Source organism: Lycium barbarum, chromosome 2 (genome assembly GCF_019175385.1).
Source record: "Lycium barbarum isolate Lr01 chromosome 2, ASM1917538v2, whole genome shotgun sequence".
Classification (NCBI taxonomy): Eukaryota; Viridiplantae; Streptophyta; class Magnoliopsida; order Solanales; family Solanaceae; genus Lycium; species Lycium barbarum.
The window spans coordinates 11272928-11293033 of NC_083338.1; the positions used below are offsets into that span (position 1 = coordinate 11272928).

General features: G+C 35.1%; 2 protein-coding genes across 3 annotated transcripts; both read left to right on the forward strand.

The window, feature by feature from the left end:
• Positions 1-3618: 3618 nt before the first annotated feature.
• Positions 3619-6235, forward strand: LOC132626169 (uncharacterized). 2 transcript variants are annotated; one of them, XM_060340930.1, is made up of 4 exons: positions 3619-4157; positions 4253-4564; positions 4660-5019; positions 5717-6235. In XM_060340930.1, exons 1-4 carry the CDS (start codon positions 3816-3818, stop codon positions 6029-6031), a joined length of 1329 nt encoding a protein of 442 aa, XP_060196913.1. In that variant the 5' UTR covers positions 3619-3815; the 3' UTR covers positions 6032-6235. The 2 variants fall into 2 exon arrangements, with proteins under 2 accessions (XP_060196913.1, XP_060196914.1); XM_060340931.1 differs by having other exon boundaries at positions 5723-6235.
• Positions 6236-13043: 6808 nt separating this feature from the next.
• Positions 13044-13532, forward strand: LOC132628346 (uncharacterized). The gene has a single exon (XM_060344132.1). It carries the CDS (start codon positions 13044-13046, stop codon positions 13530-13532), a length of 489 nt encoding a protein of 162 aa, XP_060200115.1.
• The last annotated feature ends 6574 nt before the right edge of the window (positions 13533-20106 follow it).

Genomic DNA, 20106 nt, shown 5'->3' on the forward strand with positions numbered 1-20106 from the left:
TTGCAACAACTAAAAATCTGTTGGATATCTTCTACAAACAGAAGCAAATAACTGAAGCTATGCCTAACAGATTAGTGAGTCGTTGCAACAGATTGTCTACTTGTTGCAAAAAGTGTAGAATTTGTTGCAACAACTACAAATCTGTTGGTTATCTTCTACAAATAGAACCAGATAAATACCAGGACAAGAACAAAAAAATTATCTGTTGGATATATTTTCCTAAACCTTGAACCATACCAGGACAACAACAGAAAAATCATCTATTTCACTACAAACACATAACAACAACAACCTGGATTTTATCCAAACTTTTCCTAAACCCAGAAAAAAAAAATTCAAAACTTTCATTCAAGATTTTTTTTTTTTTTGGAGTGGGGGGGGGGGGGGGGGGGGGTTGCAAAAAACCAAAAATAAAAACTTTTCAATTTTTTTTAAAACAAAATTAGTTTTTTTTGGGTGGGTGGGGGAAGTAAGAAATCGAAAAAAATAATTCAAAACTTCTATTCAAGAAAAATCATTTTGTGGGGGGGGGGGGGGGGGGGGGTGTTGAATGGGGTGGTGCAAAAAAATAAAACTCTTCAAAACTTTTTTTTTCAAAATAATTTTTTTTCCGGAAGGGTGGGGCGTGCAAAAAAGAAATAAAAAGTTTTCAAAATTTTAAAAAATAGATTTTTTGGCCGAGGGTGGGGGGGGGGGGGATTGGGGGGAGGAGGAGAGAGGTGGGGGTGAAAAAATAAATAAAGAAAATCAATGTTAAAAAAAATCAAAATTAAAAAAAATGTATTTAAGGGGAGGAGGAGGAGTGGGGGGATGATTAAAAAAAAATCAAAATTTTAAAAAATAAAATCGGGGGGTGGGGGGGGGGGTGAGCCGGGGGAAGGGTTGGGAGGAGGGGGTGAAAAAAAAAAATCAAAATTTAAAAAAAAAAATTAGGGGGGAAGGGGTGGGAGGAGGAGGAGTGAGGGCTGGTAAAAAAAATCATTGTTTTTTTTTTTTTTTTTTTTGGGCAGGGGAGGGGGAGGGTTGGGAGGAGAAGGAGGGGGATGAAAAAACAAATAAAGAAAATTAAAATTTAAAAACAAAATGGGAGGGAGGGGGCGGGGGGAGGGGTGAGAAGAGGAGAATGGGGCACCTGGTGAAAAAGAAAATAAAATATTTTTTTGGTGGGGGGTGGGAGGAGGAGGAGGGTGGCTAGTGAAAAAACAATTTTTTTTTTTTGAGTTTTCTACCTAAACTATTAGGTGTGCGAGTTTCCTACCTAAACTATCACTAACGATTTTGCAAAACACACCTCAACTATTATTTGTTCACTTTTAATTAGGTGTATTTTACAAATTAGTTGGTGATAGTTTGGGTAGGAAAAGTGAACAACTGATAGTTGAGGTGTATTTTAATTTGCAAAATAGTTGGTGAAAGATTAAGTACGAGACTCTCATACCTAATAGTTCAGGTAGAAAACTCAAACAAAGATGATACTTTAGATGTGTTTTTACCCTTTTACCTCTTTTCGAATTTAAAACGTGTTACTAGTATTGAGCAATAAATTTTCAGGCCAGTTGATATTCAGTACACTATATTTTTTGACTCACTTTAACTTAAGTATATATCCCGGTCTACTTTTCACCCACCACAAAAAGTAGTCCTTAGTGAAAGCCATATTCTTTTCATCCACCAATAATATTCTATCTCTCTCATCGTACTAGTTTAATAAAAAAGGAGAACAGATACTCGTAAAATGTTGCTGTCCAGTCCCTTCATTTCCTCCCTATCTATTCTTTTTTATATGTCCATAATACCAAAATTGAATAGGCAGTAACTTTAATGCTATATTTAATTGCTAATAATTTTTTGTATATATTCTATGGTCTTCAACCTTAGAGGTGCAGTCTGCTCAGACAATCAAAAAACCAGAGAGAGAGAGAGAGAGAGTAGCATAGTTCACTCAGTGAGAAACATAACAATGAGTTTTCCGAAAGAGAAAACTTCCATTATGAAAGTCCCATGCTCAACCAACTGAGCCACCCTTACGGGAATAAGATTTCTGTATTTTCGTTAAAGGTAAACTAAAAGCTATAAAGATTAGGAGTATTGCTTTTTATAAAATGAGATAAGGGTCAAAAACACAAGTATTACCATTTATTTTTTTTTGAGTTTTCTATCTAAACTATCAGGTGTGCGAGTTTCCTACCTAATCTATCACTAACGATTTTGCAAAACACACCTCAACTATCAGTTGTTCACTTTTAATGAGGTGTATTTTACAAATTAGTTGGTGATAGTTTGGGTAGGAAAAGTGAACAACTGATAGTTGAGGTGTATTTTAATTTGCAAAATAGTTGGTGAAAGATTAAGTACGAGACTCTCATACCTAATAGTTCAGGTAGAAAACTCAAACAAAGATGATACTTCAGATGTGTTTTTACCCTTTTACCTCTTTTAGAATTTAAAACGTGTTACTAGTATTGAGCAATAAATTTTCAGGCCAGTTGATATTCAGTACACTATATTTTTTGACTCACTTTAACTTAAGTATATATCCCGGTCTACTTTTCATCCACCACAAAAAGTAGTCCTTAGTGAAAGCCATATTCTTTTCATCCACCAATAATATTCTATCTCTCTCATCGTACTAGTTTAATAAAAAAGGAGAACAGATACTCGTAAAATGTTGCTGTCCAATCCCTTCATTTCCTCCCTATCTATTCTTTTTTATATGTCCATAATACCAAAATTGAATAGGCAGTAACTTTAATGCTATATTTAATTGCTAATATTTTTTTGTATATATTCTATGGTCTTCAACCTTAGAGGTGCAGTCTGCTCAGACAATCAAAAAACGAGAGAGAGAGAGAGAGAGTAGCATAGTTCACTCAGTGAGAAACATAACAATGAGTTTTCCGAAAGAGAAAACTTCCATTATGAAAGTCCCATGCTCAACCAACTGAGCCACCCTTACGGGAATAAGATTTCTGTATTTTCGTTAAAGGTAAACTAAAAGCTATAAAGATTAGGAGTACTGCTTTTTATAAAATGAGATAAGGGTCAAAAACACAAGTATTACCATTTTGTTTTTTTGAGTTTTCTATCTAAACTATCAGGTGTGCGAGTTTCCTACCTAACTTATCACTAACGATTTTGCAAAACACACCTCAACTATCAGTTGTTCACTTTTAATGAGTTGTATTTTACAAATTAGTTGGTGATAGTTTGGGTAGGAAAAGTGAACAACTGATAGTTGAGGTGTATTTTAATTTGCAAAATAGTTGGTGAAAGATTAAGTACGAGACTCTCATATCTAATAGTTCAGGTAGAAAACTCAAACAAAGATGATACTTCAGATGTGTTTTTACCCTTTTACCTCTTTTAGAATTTAAAACGTGTTACTAGTATTGAGCAATAAATTTTCAGGCCAGTTGATATTCAGTACACTATATTTTTTGACTCACTTTAACTTAAGTATATATCCCGGTCTACTTTTCATCCACCACAAAAAGTAGTCCTTAGTGAAAGCCATATTCTTTTCATCCACCAATAATATTCTATCTCTCTCATCGTACTAGTTTAATAAAAAAGGAGAACAGATACTCGTAAAATGTTGCTGTCCAATCCCTTCATTTCCTCCCTATCTATTCTTTTTTATATGTCCATAATACCAAAATTGAATAGGCAGTAACTTTAATGCTATATTTAATTGCTAATATTTTTTTGTATATATTCTATGGTCTTCAACCTTAGAGGTGCAGTCTGCTCAGACAATCAAAAAACGAGAGAGAGAGAGAGAAAGTAGCATAGTTCACTCAGTGAGAAACATAACAATGAGTTTTCCAACAGAGAAAGCTTATAGTTCCAACAAAAACGAATCAAATTCAATTCAAGATGATCAGATCAAGCGAGCTCAACTAAAAATGCAATTTCACAGTACAAGAAAGGGGGATGATGAGACCATTGAGTCCTATGTGAAAAGATTGAACTCCATAGCAGATTCTCTTGCAGCAATCGATAGTCCAATATCAGATTTGGACATGGTGTTGCAACTTTTTGTTGGTTTGCCTAGTGAATATGAGCCAGTCAAGAAAATAATATCATCCAAGCGGCCTCTCCCCACTTTTGAAGAGGCTTGTTCCATGGTGTACATGCAGGAGGGCATATTACTGCAGGTAAGGGTGTCGAGGATTCAAGATTTAAATTTTATGACTTTAATTTTAAGATTTTTAATACTGAATCACTTATGTTTTTAAAATCCTAAGTTCAGATCAACAAAAACGAATCAAATTCAATTCAAGATGATCAGATCAAGCGAGCTCAACTAAAAATGCAATTTCACAATACAAGAAAGGGGGATGATGAGACCATTGAGTCCTATGTGAAAATATTGAACTCCATAGCAGATTCTCTAGCAGCAATCGATAGTCCAATATCAGATTCGGACATGGTGTTGCAACTGCTTGCTGGTTTGCCTAGTGAATACGAGCCCCTCAAGAAAATAATATCATCGGAGTGGCCTCTCCTCACTTTTGAAGAGGCTTGTTCCATGGTGTACATGCAGGAGGGCATATTACTGCAGGCAAGGGGTTCGCAGATTCAAGATTTAAATTTTCTGACTTTAATGTTAGAATTTTTAATATTGAATCACTTATATTTTTAAAATCCTGAGTTCAGATCAACAAAAACGAATCAAATTCAATTCAAGATGATCAGATGAAGCGAGCTCAACTAAAAATGCAATTTCACAGTACAAGAAAGGGGGATGATGAGACCATTGAGTCCTATGTGAAAATATTGAACTATGTTGAAGATTCTCTAGCAGCAATCGATAGTCCAATATCAGATATGGACATGGTGTTGCTACTTCTTGCTGGTTTGGTGTTGCAACTTCTTGTTGGTTTGGTGTTGCAACGTCTTGCTGGTTTGCCTAGTCAATACGAGCCAGTCAAGAAAATAATATCATCAAAGTGGCCTCTCCCCACTTTCGAAGAGGCTTGTTCCATGGTGAACATGCTGAAGGGCATATTACTGCAGGTAAGGGTGTCGCGGACTCAAGATTTAAATTTTATGACTTTAATTTTAAAATTTTTAATATTGAATCACTTATGTTTTTAAAATCCTGAGTTCATATTTTATTTTTATTGAAACTTTAGCGAATTTGTATACATAAATCAAAACCCTATGTCAAAAGTACTAGGTTTCAATGTTTCATATGAACGCGGTACTACAAGCTGTATCCACCGCTGGTGTCAAATGGATAGGTCAAAATGAGTTGTGAGACTCGTCTAAAATTTACTTGGGCTGAAAACGGGTTGAATTAAAATGAACTAAAAAAGGGTCATAATTTAATCTTCCTAATTCTTATTAAGTTTTAATTACTTTATTTATTCTTTTATCATTTTTTGAATGTCTGATAAAAACAAATTGCCTTCCTGCGTCACACAAAGGTAAGTGTGTGTATATTCTACCTCTTCAGACCACTTGTGGAATTACACCAGGTATGTTGTTGTTGTCTGATAAAAACAAATTCTTTATTATTGGTTATATAACACATTAAACAAAAATATAATGTTTTATTGAACATACTTTAACAAGATTTTTTATAGATTAATTTGAGATATGTATCTGTCCAAATATCAAATATTTTGAATTGAGCATTTCAATATAACCCACCTAAACTTAAGCGAGTAAGGCGGATTATATTTTAAAGAGCTAATTTTACCACCCATAGTTGCAGGATCATCATGAGGAGCAAAATAGAAGTGATCCTCGTGTTGTTGGTGAAGAGGAGTCGTCTGCTTTTATTACCCTAGAGAAGGTGGCTACTATAGTGGGTATAGCGAGTACTATAATGGGTGCAGCGGCTACATTCACTACTGTAGCTGGTGCAGTTAGTGCAGTGGGTGCATCGAGGATGATTGCAATTGGTTCAATGAGTGCAGTGGGTGCAGTGGCTGGCTGGAAAATTTGGCAGACGCAATGGTTCAATGAGTGCAGTGGGTGCAGTGGCTGGCTGGAAAATTTGGCAGACGCAAAAAAAAAGTGATTAATGATATGAATAGAGCTCTAGTCTTATTGTCAACAACCCTTGTTTCCTTTTTGTGTTTGTTGTTTAAGTAAATGGATCTGACTAATCCTCATCTTCAAAAGCTTGAATTGCTACTCCTATTTAAAGTTTGTCTTTGAGATGTATGATATACAACATGATGTGCAGTTGAAGTTCTATTATAATATTTTCGTTTTCCTTTTAGGGCATTTTTGGTATGGAGGAATGTTTTTTCTTCATTTTTTTTCTTCATGTTTTTGGTAGTGGTGCCTCTCCATTTTCTCTGCCCAATTAAATATTTCGTTTTAGGTATGTCACACCCCTACCAGGAGTATGACGGGCTCTGACCCGTAGGCCGGGAACCACCTGACTTATCCGTTACTTTGAATATTAGAAACCATAACTCAAGAACACCTGCACGCAGAAAAGGTCCAAAATAGGAATATCTGCTTATTCAGCACATATGTACATATGCGGACCGACAAGGTCGCCACAACATAACGTATATCATAAAGCCGGCAAGGCTAACAATAAAGTACCAAGAGCTCACAATAAGGCCGACAAGGCCACTAATATATATATATTATACAACATTATGAACCGGTAGAGCTATAAAATATCTAACTGTACACACACGTCTACGAGCCTCTACATGGAATACAAATGATCATATGGACAATACCAAGTAGACTGCAGCTCCGAAGAAAGTGGAGTGCTCCTGAGAATCCGCTGATAGAAGACCTACGGGTCTGATCCGTCTCTCTGCCTACCTGCGGGCATGAGCGCAGCGTCCACAAGAAGGGACGTCAGTACGAATAATGTACTGAGCATGTAAGGCATGAATAACAACATAATATAGATATCAAAGGTAACATGGAATAAGAGAGATAACCTGTACATCTGAATGCCTCATAAGGCAGATGTCATGCATGCTTAGCCTTTAAAAAAAAACATTTCTATACATATACATAGTACCATGCCCGGCCATTAAGGCTCGGTGTCATATACATATTATCATGCCCGGCCATTAAGGTTCGGTGTTATCATCATTAGCCCGCGTCCGGGCCTCCCGCGTCCGGGGCGATATCATAACATGTCCACTGCAGTGGTGTCACATCTACGTGCCATGCCCGGCTGACTATAGCGCGGCGCGGTGTGAGAAAATACATACATATATATAAAGCATGCATAAGAGCCCAATCAAAAGCCACAACTATATCGGAGTGACGTAAGGTCAGTAGCCTCCGATTATATTATGGATCAATCATCATCGTTTATCCCACCTTGAAGGAACAAGGGTCATAAGGTGAGATTACCAACAATGAAGGAAATTAAGAAATTGCAAAGTAAGCTCAATCACCTCATAATAATATAAAGCTCATGTACATGGAAATTTCTATGAATAAAACTCATCTCATACTAACATGAAATCTGTAGGCCTTGGAGCTTGGATAAATAAATCCCTCATAATCATCATCATGGTTATCATAAAAAAATTATTCATTTTTACCATCATAAAAACTTTAAGAGTCATGAATGTCTAACATTTTTGGAAATGAAAATTTTCATGGAATTCATGCATGGTTTGGTAGGAAAAGAATCATGCCTTTAGAAGTTCAATAACATCATAAGGATCACGAAATTCGTGGACTTCTAGCATTTGTGAAACCAATGATATTATGGGTATGACACAAAGGTTTGTAACGAAAGGATCATGCCTTTAGAAAGAAAGGGACTAGCCTTAACATACCTGGAAGATAATTTCTCGACTTCCACTTACTTCCTGACTCGCAATCTACATATAAAACCATTCATACTATTGTTAGGCTCGTCATCATGCACTTGTCTCAAAACTTTAATTAAAATCCTTTTAGATTCTGTCGAAATTCGGGCAGTATCTCCCCTGTTTATATGCCTAGCCCGAAATCATAATATCAACAACCAATCAACAACAACAATACCAACATCATCAACACCATTATCCATACCAATATATTTCCTAAAACATCACACACGATGTTTTCTAAATTTCTCAGCTAACCAACTTGTGATACGATTATTTAATAACTTTATTTCCGTAAAGAAGCCGAAATTAATACCAATAAGGAGAGATTCATACCTTTTCCTTGTTATAACAATAATATCTCCAATATTCACCTTGAATCCAAGCCGAAATCCACCGCAAAACGGTGCTATAACCGTAACTATGCGTTACCCGAGCCTTGATTAGCCAAAAATCACTTCAAACCCTCACTTTTTATGACATATTTGCCCCTATATGTGTGCTGAGCTTTAGGATCTGTTTTTGGGGCTGAAAAATGGGGTCTTGACCCTTTTATAGGTGGGAAAAGTCGGTGGCACTGTAGCAGTACTGTAGCAGTGTTGTTTCTGCTCTGTCAGCCTAACTTGTAACGCTCATAATTCTCTACTCCGATGTCCTATCGATGAGAGGTTTGTTGCGTTAGAAACTAGACTCGGCGAACTTAATTTTAGGCTTTTGAATCACCTTAAAACTCCTAATATACTAGGAGATATGCCCCTCCAAAGTTGACTAAAAATCTGCCCAAAATCCTGCCGGCATTTCCCAAATTTTCGTCAAACTTATTTTCTTCAATTTGCTTGATCTCGAAATCTTCCGAAACTCTCCATACATGATATTTATCATTTATTATACATGATAATGGTCATGTTCTTGTGTTTCAAAATAGTCTTTCCCGATTACGACTTTCAAGATCATAATCATCCTTTACTTAAACAATATACTTAATAATGCTTCGTTCCTCATACTCCAAAGTTGTTTTACCTAGCCATAACTCGACATACTTACATTCAAATTTAACCAGTGCTTCTCCGAGGTACGGGGTGTAACACTGAAAGTCCGGGGTGTAACAAGGTACCTCATCAATTATTTCCTAGTTTGTCGTTTAGCCTAATTCCTTTTTGTGAACTTGCTTGTAATTACATTAATCCAAAGCTTCAATGCAAGTGGAATTAAGAGAATGGTATAATGGATAGAAATTTTTAGATGTGTTTGTCGTCAAGTAAATGGATCTTCGATTTCTTGTAATCAAAGCTTGAACTGGTACCTAAATTAAGTCTTTTGTGATGATACCCCCTTCGTTCATTTTTACTCATCATGTTTTAACTTGATACGTTTATTAAGGAGCCAAAAATAGAATGACAAGTGTAATTGAAAACACACCTTAATTTGTTATTCTATTTGAATTGACGATCAATGTTATTGAAAAAGACCAAAGTCTACGGTTACTCATCACTAAGCTAGCGTTTGGCCATAGATTTTCAATTTTTTTTTTTTTTTTTTTTAAAAAAAACTTGATTTGGGTGAAGTTTTTCAAATTTTAAAAATGTGTTTAGTCATAATTTTTCAAAGCATATTTCACTTTTTGTTTTGGAAAACATGAAACATTATTTATACCCACAAGTTCTAAAAACTATCAAGAATACTCAACCATACAAAACATACATACTTGTTAATCGAAAATTATGCAGGACATGATATTTTACCAACAATTGCTAATAACACACTTACTTGCTACTTCAATTCAAATTACAATACAAAGAGTCATCCGTGCAAGAAAAAAACAACGGTAGTACCTAGCTATTCTTTAATATAATCTTCCTAGATTGTACGAACAATCTTCACCTTTATAGAAGAGATTGCTTTAATTGTGGAAACATGGTAGATACGATTTAAACAGAGGAACATGGTAGATAAAATTAGTTGGGTCATAAATAGATAGATTTTTTTTTGTAAAATACAAAAATTTGAGGTAGTTTTTAAAAGTTTTGAAAAGGCCAAAACATAGATCTTGGCGCAAAAACAGGTTTGAGCCAGAATTTGAGAACTTGAAGATTTATTTTCAAAATCTGTCAAAATTTTATGTCCAAACAAAGATTTGAAAACAAATCTATAAAATATGCTCCCAAAATCTATGACCAAACGGGAGCTAAGAGTAGGTTCTTGGTAACCTATGTTGCTCGGACTCGGGTGCCGGTGTCGGATACGGGTACGGATCTAGAGGTCGGATTCGTCATGATCTAAATTTGAAGATCTGTGGTTACGAATCCAGGTGCGAGTATTCGGCAAAAAATAATTTAAAATCATAAAAATAGAGTTATAAAACCTAAATTATCAGATATTATGTGAAAAAATTGAGGAGAAAATATTGATCAAGAGGGAATCTTGGAAGGAGATAAATTGGAAAAGGAGTCACATGAAAATTTCTATATACAAGTTATTCCATTTTCTTCAATTTCAACACAACTTTATTTTGATTACATAAATCATTGAATCAGTCCGGAATTTCTCCCTCGATTCTGGTCAAAGTATCCAAAATTGGTTGACCAAATCGGGGATGGATCCCACATCCCCACCCATGTCGTGTCAACATAAATGCGGCACCGAAAATGAAGAGTCCAAGCAACATAGTTGATAACCGTAAAAAGTAATCTACTTGACTTGTTAGTTGATTTTAGTTGCCATTTCAATGCTATTGAAAGTACCACCATTTATTAGTACTCCATGTGTGCCAATTTGTTTGATACTTCTCTCTTTTCGAGAGTCAAACTTCTTAATTTTGATCGTGTGTTTGAACATAGAATCTTTAAATTTTTCGAAATAAAATTTACATATTTGGAAACTACGTAAAAAGTACTATAAGTCAATAATTTATTATTTAAAATATTTAAAAACATTTAAAATAATGACGGTCAAAGAACAACTCGTTTGACTCTCGAAAAGTGAAAAGTGTCAAAGAAATTGGGATGCCGAGAGTATGAGTTAATGCAAAGAAAATCAAACTCAAACGGTCCAGTTGAAATGTAATTTCAGTTGCAAAGTAAGTTTGGTTTAAATAAATTTCCCTTAGATGGCATTGATATTGTTAAAAAAAATTACTCTTGATCCGATAGATGCTTTATATATTTCCTCCGTCCCAAAAAGATTGTCATGTTTTGGATTAGGAGGGGCAAAATAACTGATGTTTGGTGCAATTCGGACATAGAATCTTCAATTGTTTTGAAATAAAAATTACTACATATTTAGAAACTACATAAAAACTACTATATAAGTCACACTATTTCGGAAACGTTTGAAAACATTATGGTAAAAAAAATATTCTTTGACTTTCCAAATACTTCGTAACTATGACAATCTTTTTGAGTCGGAGGAAGTAATAATTATCTAATTATCTCAGCATTATTACTTTTTTAAGGAGAAATAAAGAGTAATGTAATCAAATCTATTAATAATATTCCTAATAAGTGTATCAAAACCTTAATATTCACGGTCATGATAAAGCAGGTTAAAATTAAAATTCCAGAGTTCATTGCCTTTCATTTCTCTATTATGCTTGTGTTTTGCTTTCTCAACATCCTTCAATTTCTTCTCGCAGCAGGGTAAGTCCTCTCCTCGCGTGTATTTCATCATGAACGTGCTTTGCCTAGTTAAAAAAAGAAAATAATCGTAATTTAACAATAATATTCAGTTTAATTTCACAAGTGAGATTTGAAAAAGGTAGGATATATGCAGACCTTACCTCCACCTTTTGAGGGGTAGAGAGGTTATTTCTGTTAGACCCGCAACACAACAATGCTTAAACAAAACAAGCTAAAGGAAAAATAGACGACAAAGTAATTCAAGAAAAATAATGATAGTGTCTCAAAGTTTAGAGTTAATTTCCTGAACAATCACCTAGGTTTTGCAATTGCCTACTAAAATCATTTTTTTGCGTGGATTGCCCTTCATTTGGGATGGTCTTTAATATTTGCCCTTCAAATTGGTCGTCTTTAAATTTTGCCCTTTGCCTAGTACCTCGAGGTTGTGGGTTCGAACCCCAACTCAGTAAAAAAAATAAAAAATAAAAAATCGCAAGGCAGAATTTGTAAAACTCTGCCTTGTGAATTTTTTTAATTTTTTTGACTGAGCGGGGGTTCAAACCCGAAACCAAGAAATTTTTAGCGAAGGGCAAAAGTTAAAGACCACCAATTTGAGGGGCAAAAATTAAAGACCACCCCAGCGAAAGGCAATCCCGCAAATTGCCCTACTAAAATCACTTATCTCATTTTCACATTGTTTTGATTTGCTTGTCCGTATCTGACTCTTGTCCCTTGTTTTCTTTTGAGCCGAGGGTCTTTCGGAAACAGCCTCCCTACCTTCCAAGGTGGGGGTAAGGCCTGCGTACACTTTATCCTCCCCAGACCCCACATTGTGGGATTCAACTGGGTATGTTGTTGTTGTTGTTGATATGTTAAGATTATAAATCATTCGACTATTATTATTTTTCTCAAGAAACACTGAACACCACAAAAATTTCATTCTCTCCAGCAAACATACCTAAAAAAAATAAAAAAAATCTTAACAGACAATTCGCAAAAAATAAGAGCATGTTTGGAAGGACACATGGCAAATTGGACAAACAAACAAGTTGTCGTAATTATGTTGTGACAAACAAACAAATCGTTGTAATTACAATAATGTGTAATTTAATAGACTGTGTAATTACTACCCTAGTAATTACACCAATTCCAATTACCAGGTGACTTTCCAAACAGACCCTAAATGACAAGGGAATTAACTCCATAGTTTAGAACAGATGACAAAGGCACATTCACAAGCAAAGAAAATTTTGGCCACAACAAAAGTTTGATATTCTTTATGTACGTTTCTTGACTCTCTTTAAGTAATTGTGCTAGTCAACTTTTCATCCACCAACCAAATTAGACCATAGTGCAATGAATTGTCACCTCATCATATTATCTTAACTGAAAAGTTTTGTTCACAGTATCAAACGAATCTTAAGGTTTTCAACCTTACAGGGTAAAGTGAACCAACCAAAAAACTATACCAGCCAGAGAGAGGAGAAAAGAAAGACTAGAGACTTCAATCATCCAGAACCAAACAATTAGTTTTCCATCAGAGAAATGTGATACTGTTGAAAAAGACGAAAAACATTCAGCTCAAGATGATCAGATCAGGCGAGCTCAACTGAAAATGCAATTTCACGGTACCAGAAAGGAGGATCACGAGACCATCGAATCTTATGTGAAAAAATTGCAATCCATAGCCAATTCTCTGGCAGAAATCAACAATCTTGTATCAGATCAGGATTTGGTTTTGCAACTTCTTGCTGGTTTGCCTTCTCAATATTCGGCTTACCAAGACACAATCTCATCTCAGTTTCCTCTCCCCGATTTTTCAAAGGCTTGTTCCTTGCTTTACATGTACGAAACATTATTGAAAGAGCAAGAAACAACAAATCCTACTAGTAGTGAGGAGGGAAATTATAATAAAGAGACATTTGATAAGTTTCTTGATATGCTTTGTACAGTGAGTAGTGTAGCTTCAACCGCATGTGGCCTTTGGAATATGTTTGGAACTTCATCAACTATGGGAAATAAGAAATACTATGCACAAAGACCTAATGGAGGAAGGAGAAACTATAGTAAGAGAGGCGGTTTTCGCAACTTCGGTGGGAAGTAATATTGATCATCATCAAGGCTTCTAATCCAACAAGGGAAAGATGATAACCAATGAGATCTTATTAATTTTCACCAAATTTCCATGTTCTGCTGTGTTCAACTTCTTAGAATTGTATCTGTTAGATCTTTTTTGTTTGTGTGTTGGCCAGTAGCGGTAAGATCTACGTACACTCTATCCTCCCCAGCTCCCATTTGTGGGATTATACTGGGTATGACGTTGTTTTTGTATGTAACAAAGCCTGGATTGCTTTCCTTTGATTAATTACCTTTAGTGTTGTTGAGATCGATAGTATGCGATTGAACATGCTGTTGAAGTTTTGATAAAAATAGTATAATAATTATGTGTCAAACTTATCTATATATAGGATTATCTTATGCTTTGATAATGATAATGAACTTCATCAATAAGGTTCTGCATGTTTTGAAATTAGCAAATATGAGCCCGTTTGGATTCGCTTATAAGTTGCTGAAAACAGCTTATAAGTTATTTTCAGCTTTTTTGAGTGTTTAGCTGACCAGCTTAAAGTCATTTTGTGCTTAAAATAAGCCCAAAAAAATAATTGGGCCCGTTTGGCTTAACTTATCTAAAACAGCTTATAAGCAAAATTAAATAAGTGGCCTACCCAACTTTTTTTTTTTTTTTGGCTGTTACACAGTAGAGAGATTTATAGAAATTGAAAATTCATTTGATGAATAAACAACGACAAGTTCATCCTAGATAAATGGGAAAGAGATAAAACAAAAAAAATGCATGTTCATATAAATTTATATCAAAAGACAGTGGTTGGTAGCCCTTTACTCCGTTCTTATTCACAATACCAAAACTCATCTGACAGTCTAAAGAATGAACAAATGATATTTTACTTTTGGTTTTATCAATAATGATCCTATAGGAATCACAATACAAAGAAAAATGATGAAATATGTACTATATACTTGCTTCTTTGGGGAGATGTTTGACATTACTGTCTCAAAGTTTCTGTATTGTTTGAACTTATTTGTCAGGTTTGCTTCATATGAAATACCTTGTTTGCAAATTTGGATCAGACAATGATATCTTCTGTCATTTTCCCTTGCTCGGTTTTGCAACTTATTCTCATCATTTTCCTTCTTTGTAAATAATTATGTTTTTGTTGGTGAAGATTGCTTGCTTTTCTTGTTTTCCTTGTTTAGTCATCTGGCATTCATAAAAGCCTTAACAGATATTTAATGGTCCTTTTGCTGTAAAAGAAGTTATTATTCATCTTGATCGTCCTCGTAGGTTATGTTCTGCATAGTATGTACTTTTAGATGCTCGTTAGAGCTTCGCCATGTTTTATTATAACTATTGAATATGCGATGCAGGTTAGTGCTGAGATGGATTTCAAGGTGAGTGTTCAGCTGTGAGTGTTCAGCTAACTGTAGGTATGGAAGTGAAAATCATAGCTAGAAGAGTTGTGTTTTAAGGTCCAAATAGGTCAACTTGAAAATATATTGAACGAAAATGCCACAACTTGGCTAGTAAATCCAACGTAGACTCGAGTATGTTATGAGCTCAAATTGTAGTAGTGTAATTAGCTTAGCTGGACAAATCAGTTAGAACAGTTAGAACTAATGGATGTAGCTTAGCTGGACAAATCAGTTAGAATCAGTTAGAAGTCTAGAAAATCAGTTAGAAGTAGTTAGTTACAGATCCAAAAATCAGTTACAAGTCTGTAACTGCATTTGCTACCTAACTCAACTATATAGATCTACTTCTCCATTGTGTAAGGCATGTTTTTGATGGTCAATGAAAGAATAACTCAATTCTAGTCCATTCTCATTCTCTTCCTATTTTTCCAATTGGTCTAGAGTGAATCTGTTCAAGAGGGATTGATTCCCCCTCTTTAGGATCATTCAAATTGTTATCTAGCTGTGTAAATTCCAATTCACATCATTGGTATCAGAGCCTCGATCTTATGATCTGTAAAATGGGAGACCACAACACTCGAATGCAAGAACTGAGAAGGGAAGTTGATTCTTTGAAAGGTTCAATAGAAGGAGTTGTCAGTTCTATTGCAGAAATGCAACAAGCTGTAGACACTAAGATGGCACAAGCAATGGAGGAAATCAAGAGGTTGTTAGTGGGAAACAGAAATGGCCCAGCTCAAATTGAAGTAGAGAGGAATGGAGTACAGGAGGAAGACAACTATAGAGCAAACAGAAGACCTCATGTGGAAATCAATGAGGCTGAGTATAGAGGGCAAGCTGGACTTAGAGATCAACTCACAAACCATAGATACCAGATGGAATTCCCAAGTTTTGATGGCACTAAGTTGAAAGAATGGTTATACAAGTGTGAGCAGTTCTTTGAAGTAAGTGAAATTCTTGATGATGCAAAGGTAAATATTGCTTCCTGTAGGTTGGAAGGCAAGGCATTACAGTGGCATCAAGCATATATGAAACAAAGGCTAACAAGGGATTGGCCAAGATGGGGAGAGTACATCAAGTGTTTGTACTCTAGGTTTGGTACTGAACTTTTTGATGATCCCATGGGAGACTTTGATATCTTTGATGAATTACTTACTAGAGTTGATCTTTCTGAAGATTATATAGTTAGTTGCTTTGTGAGAGGGTTGAAACCTGAAATTGGGATGACAGTTAAGATGTTAGGGCCAAGGAGTTTGGCTAAGGCCATTAGCTTGGCAAGGATCCAAGAACAGACACTAGACATTCAACAACAAGTTTTCTTCCAAAATTTTAATCTGTCAACCTCCAGAAATACCACTAGTTTACACCATCTTTTCAACCTCATAATCAACCTTACTCCAAGCCATATAACCCTCCTAAATCAACCCATGTCCCTAGACCAATACACACCACTACCCAAAACACTAACAGTACCAACAATCCCAAACCAGCTTTTAGAAATCCAAAACTACTTACTCCTGCTGAGATGGAAGAAAGGAGAAGTAAAGGTCTGTGTTACAACTGTGATGACAAATACTCATTTGGCCATATATGCAAGAAGAAGAGACAGTTATTCTCAATGGAAGTGGAGGATTATAAGGAATCAAATGAAGGAGGAGATGAGGTGATGATGGATCCAGGTGACCTATTGGCTGTCATGGCTCAAGGATTAGAAACAAACTCTGAGGGTGCTATCTTACCTCATGTATCCATGCATGCCATGACTGGTACTCATGATTTTAGAACCATGAGGGTAACAATATATGTAAGGGGAAAGGCCATTAAAGTCTTGATTGACACTGGAAGCACTCATAACTTCCTAGACTACAACACTGCTAAAAGGCTGGGGTGCAATTTGACAGCTATAACCCCTTTTAATGTGTCCATAGCTGATGGTAGTAAATCCCCAAGTTCATATGTGTGCAAAAAGGTAGAATGGTAAATGCAAGGTGTTTGCTTTGAATCTGATATGCTAATACTACCCATTGGTGGGTGCAATATGGTCCTTGGAATTCAACGGCTGATCACACTAGGGGATATCATGTGGAACTTCAAGAAACTCAAAATGGAGTTTTGCATGAATGGAAGGAAAGTTTCACTAAGAGGAGCACAACCACCTGCAACCAAAATGATTCCAGCAGGACAAATGCACAAGCTGCTTGCTCAACCTGCTGAACTCTGCATGATCTCAGTAGGAATGCTTATTGAAGAAGGACAAGAGAATGAGAATGGACTAGAATTGAGTTATTCTTTCATTGACCATCAAAAACATGCCTTACACAATGGAGAAGTAGATCTATATAGTTGAGTTAGGTAGCAAATGCAGTTACAGACTTGTAACTGATTTTTGGATCTGTAACTAACTACTTCTAACTGATTTTCTGCACTTCTAACTGATTCGTCCAGCTAAGCTACATCCATTAGTTCTAACTGTTCTAACTGATTTGTCCAGCTAAGCTAATTACAGTACTACAATTTTAGCTCATAACAATACGAGTAACAGTAGTGATTGATGTCATACGGAAGACTTTTGACTATTAAAGAAGAATTTGGAGACTTATCACTGTTGCTCAAGCTAAAGATGGCCAATTACCGGCTTTTCAACCAACTTCTGTAGTGAACGTGAGGAGAAAGATTGCAACTGTTCCAATTACTGAAAATGCTTTTGAGAATTCTTAAATTTCGTTCACTGCTCAGCTTATATACCCCACAGAGAGGACAGATAAAATGGTTTGGTTTGGCATCTCAGTGAAAGAATTACCAATGCGTTGACCTGTTCAATCTTTGATATCTAATGTATTGAAAGCATTACCAATGTTGTTGCTGTGTTCATATGTCGTCTTTGAAGTTGATTTTGGCAGGGGAAGGCTCTTTCACTACAAGAAAACACCTAATTTGTGGAGGTTTTTTAGTCGAATTGTGGCGGTTTCCAACCCCCCACAAACAAAATTGTGGTTGTTTTTTAAAACACCACAGTTATCAATGCCACAAGTGTTATTGCGGCGTTTTTTCGGAACCTCTTTGACGACCGCCACAAAATAAAATTTGAATTTGTGGAGATTTTTCGAGATAATGAGTGGCAATTTATAACCACCAAAATATGATCTCAGTGTTTTACAGAAAATAATTTGTGGGAGTTTAAGACCCCCACAATTTATCTCAATCTTTTTAAAAAAAATATTAATAGTGGCAGATTATAACTGCCACAGTATTTTTTATTGCTGAAAATAATCTGCTTCTATTTGAAATTTTTAATTCTAGGTATCAATAAATAATTTACTAAATCTCATACAACTCAAAACAAATTCCAATAAAAGTATATGCACTAACAAACATTACCAATTCAAATTCATATCAAACTAAATTTATAAACACTAGTATATGATAACTTAAACATTACACAATCTAGAGTACGTAGCTCCGCCACAGAAGTGCTAAGTACTTGCTTGGTGATTTGTGTTGCTCTCACTTGATAATACGCTTACATCCATATGTGAAGCAAGACTTGCTCTCCACATCACTATGCTGAAACACTGAAACAGAAATATTTGATTGAAAAAATTATTAATGACTAGCATTTTCTGACAAACTAGAAGGACAAATCTAGTTACATAAATAAATGAAAGCTCCCAATTTTTTTACAAATAAATCTGTCACTTGGTTTAACAATGTCATTGAACTGAAGTTGCTGAATATTCTCACATAAATAAGAGCTAAAGTACAAAGCTATTTCTAGATAAATCAACACAAAACTTGCATTATAACCACATATTCATGAAAATCACCTATGTAACTAAAATATAAGTCAACCTCTATAGGCTTCTTAACATTAGAATCAAACAAATAAAGTATAAGCTGTAACCCAACCTAATGATTAAACTTGCTCAAAAGTGGAATGCTAACGGCTCTAAAAAATTGAAATAGAAAAAATGAACTGATAAGATGGAAGTGGTTCAGTTAAACAAACCAAGCCAAGCATGAATTCTACTACTATCTGTATCAATACCAACTACAAGAAAATATGAAATAAATTACTCTCAGTTACTTAAATGTAACCTGGGAAAAGAAGTGAAAGGATTGAAAATTTAGGAGATAACTTAAAGTGACGTCTCAGATGTCTAATTCTAAAAATTTTGGTTGATTAGTTTCTTTCAATTGTTCTTCTTCATCAGTTAACTATCTCAATATCCTTCAAAACTTTAAGAAAACAACATTATTAAGCTAATTAAATAATTATTACATGCCCTTCATATAATTGAAGTTGGAAATAGACAGCAGAACCAATTATCACCATAAAAGTGTCAAAGACATTTGTAGTTTCTGGATATTATTTTATATTCCAGTCAACAATAGTCTTACAGACAACAAAAATTCATATGCAAGCAATTCATTAAGAAAACACACCATCCATACATGTCAGTTGCGAGTTAAGACTTGTATATCAAGTTTCCACCTACCTGTAGTCACATATATAACAAAATATTATTGAGCTAATAATGTTACTTGTTCCCCAGGCTAGCATTCTTGGTTTCACTTCAACTGGTGTTCAATGCAGCAAATATTCCTCCAATTGTTGTAACTTCCTATAAATCAAGAAATTTGTTATATTAAAAGCTTTCTCCGAAAAGAACATCAGGTCAAGAAATGAGTTAAGAAGAACAACATACCCCTCATGTGCTATCGTACCAATACATCAATCTTAAACCTTTGTACACATATTCACCAGTAAAATAAATTTTCTTTGCCATGCTTCATTGCACCCAAATGGATCACGAATCATGAAAAGAGAAATGAGAAATTTTTTAAATATGAACTATAGCACTTACTCTGGCTAGTCATTGAAAAGCTTTTGTAATAACAAGAATGTCCAGATGCTTCAGATAAGACTTCTAAAATTTGTAGCCGGAAGCTAAAGTCTAATCTCAAGATATTCATTGATATGCAACGTAAAACAAGCATAATGGAATTACTTAGGCACTTTATTCCTTTGCTCAAAAGTACTGTAAAAACAATCTTGGATAAACAAAATTAAAATAAATTTATAAAAGTAAACAAATCATACTGAGTGCTTTACCTTGGCGGATTAGCTGAAATCTTTGATGACCAATCCATTTCTTTATATTACCCTTTGATCCACTGGAGTAATT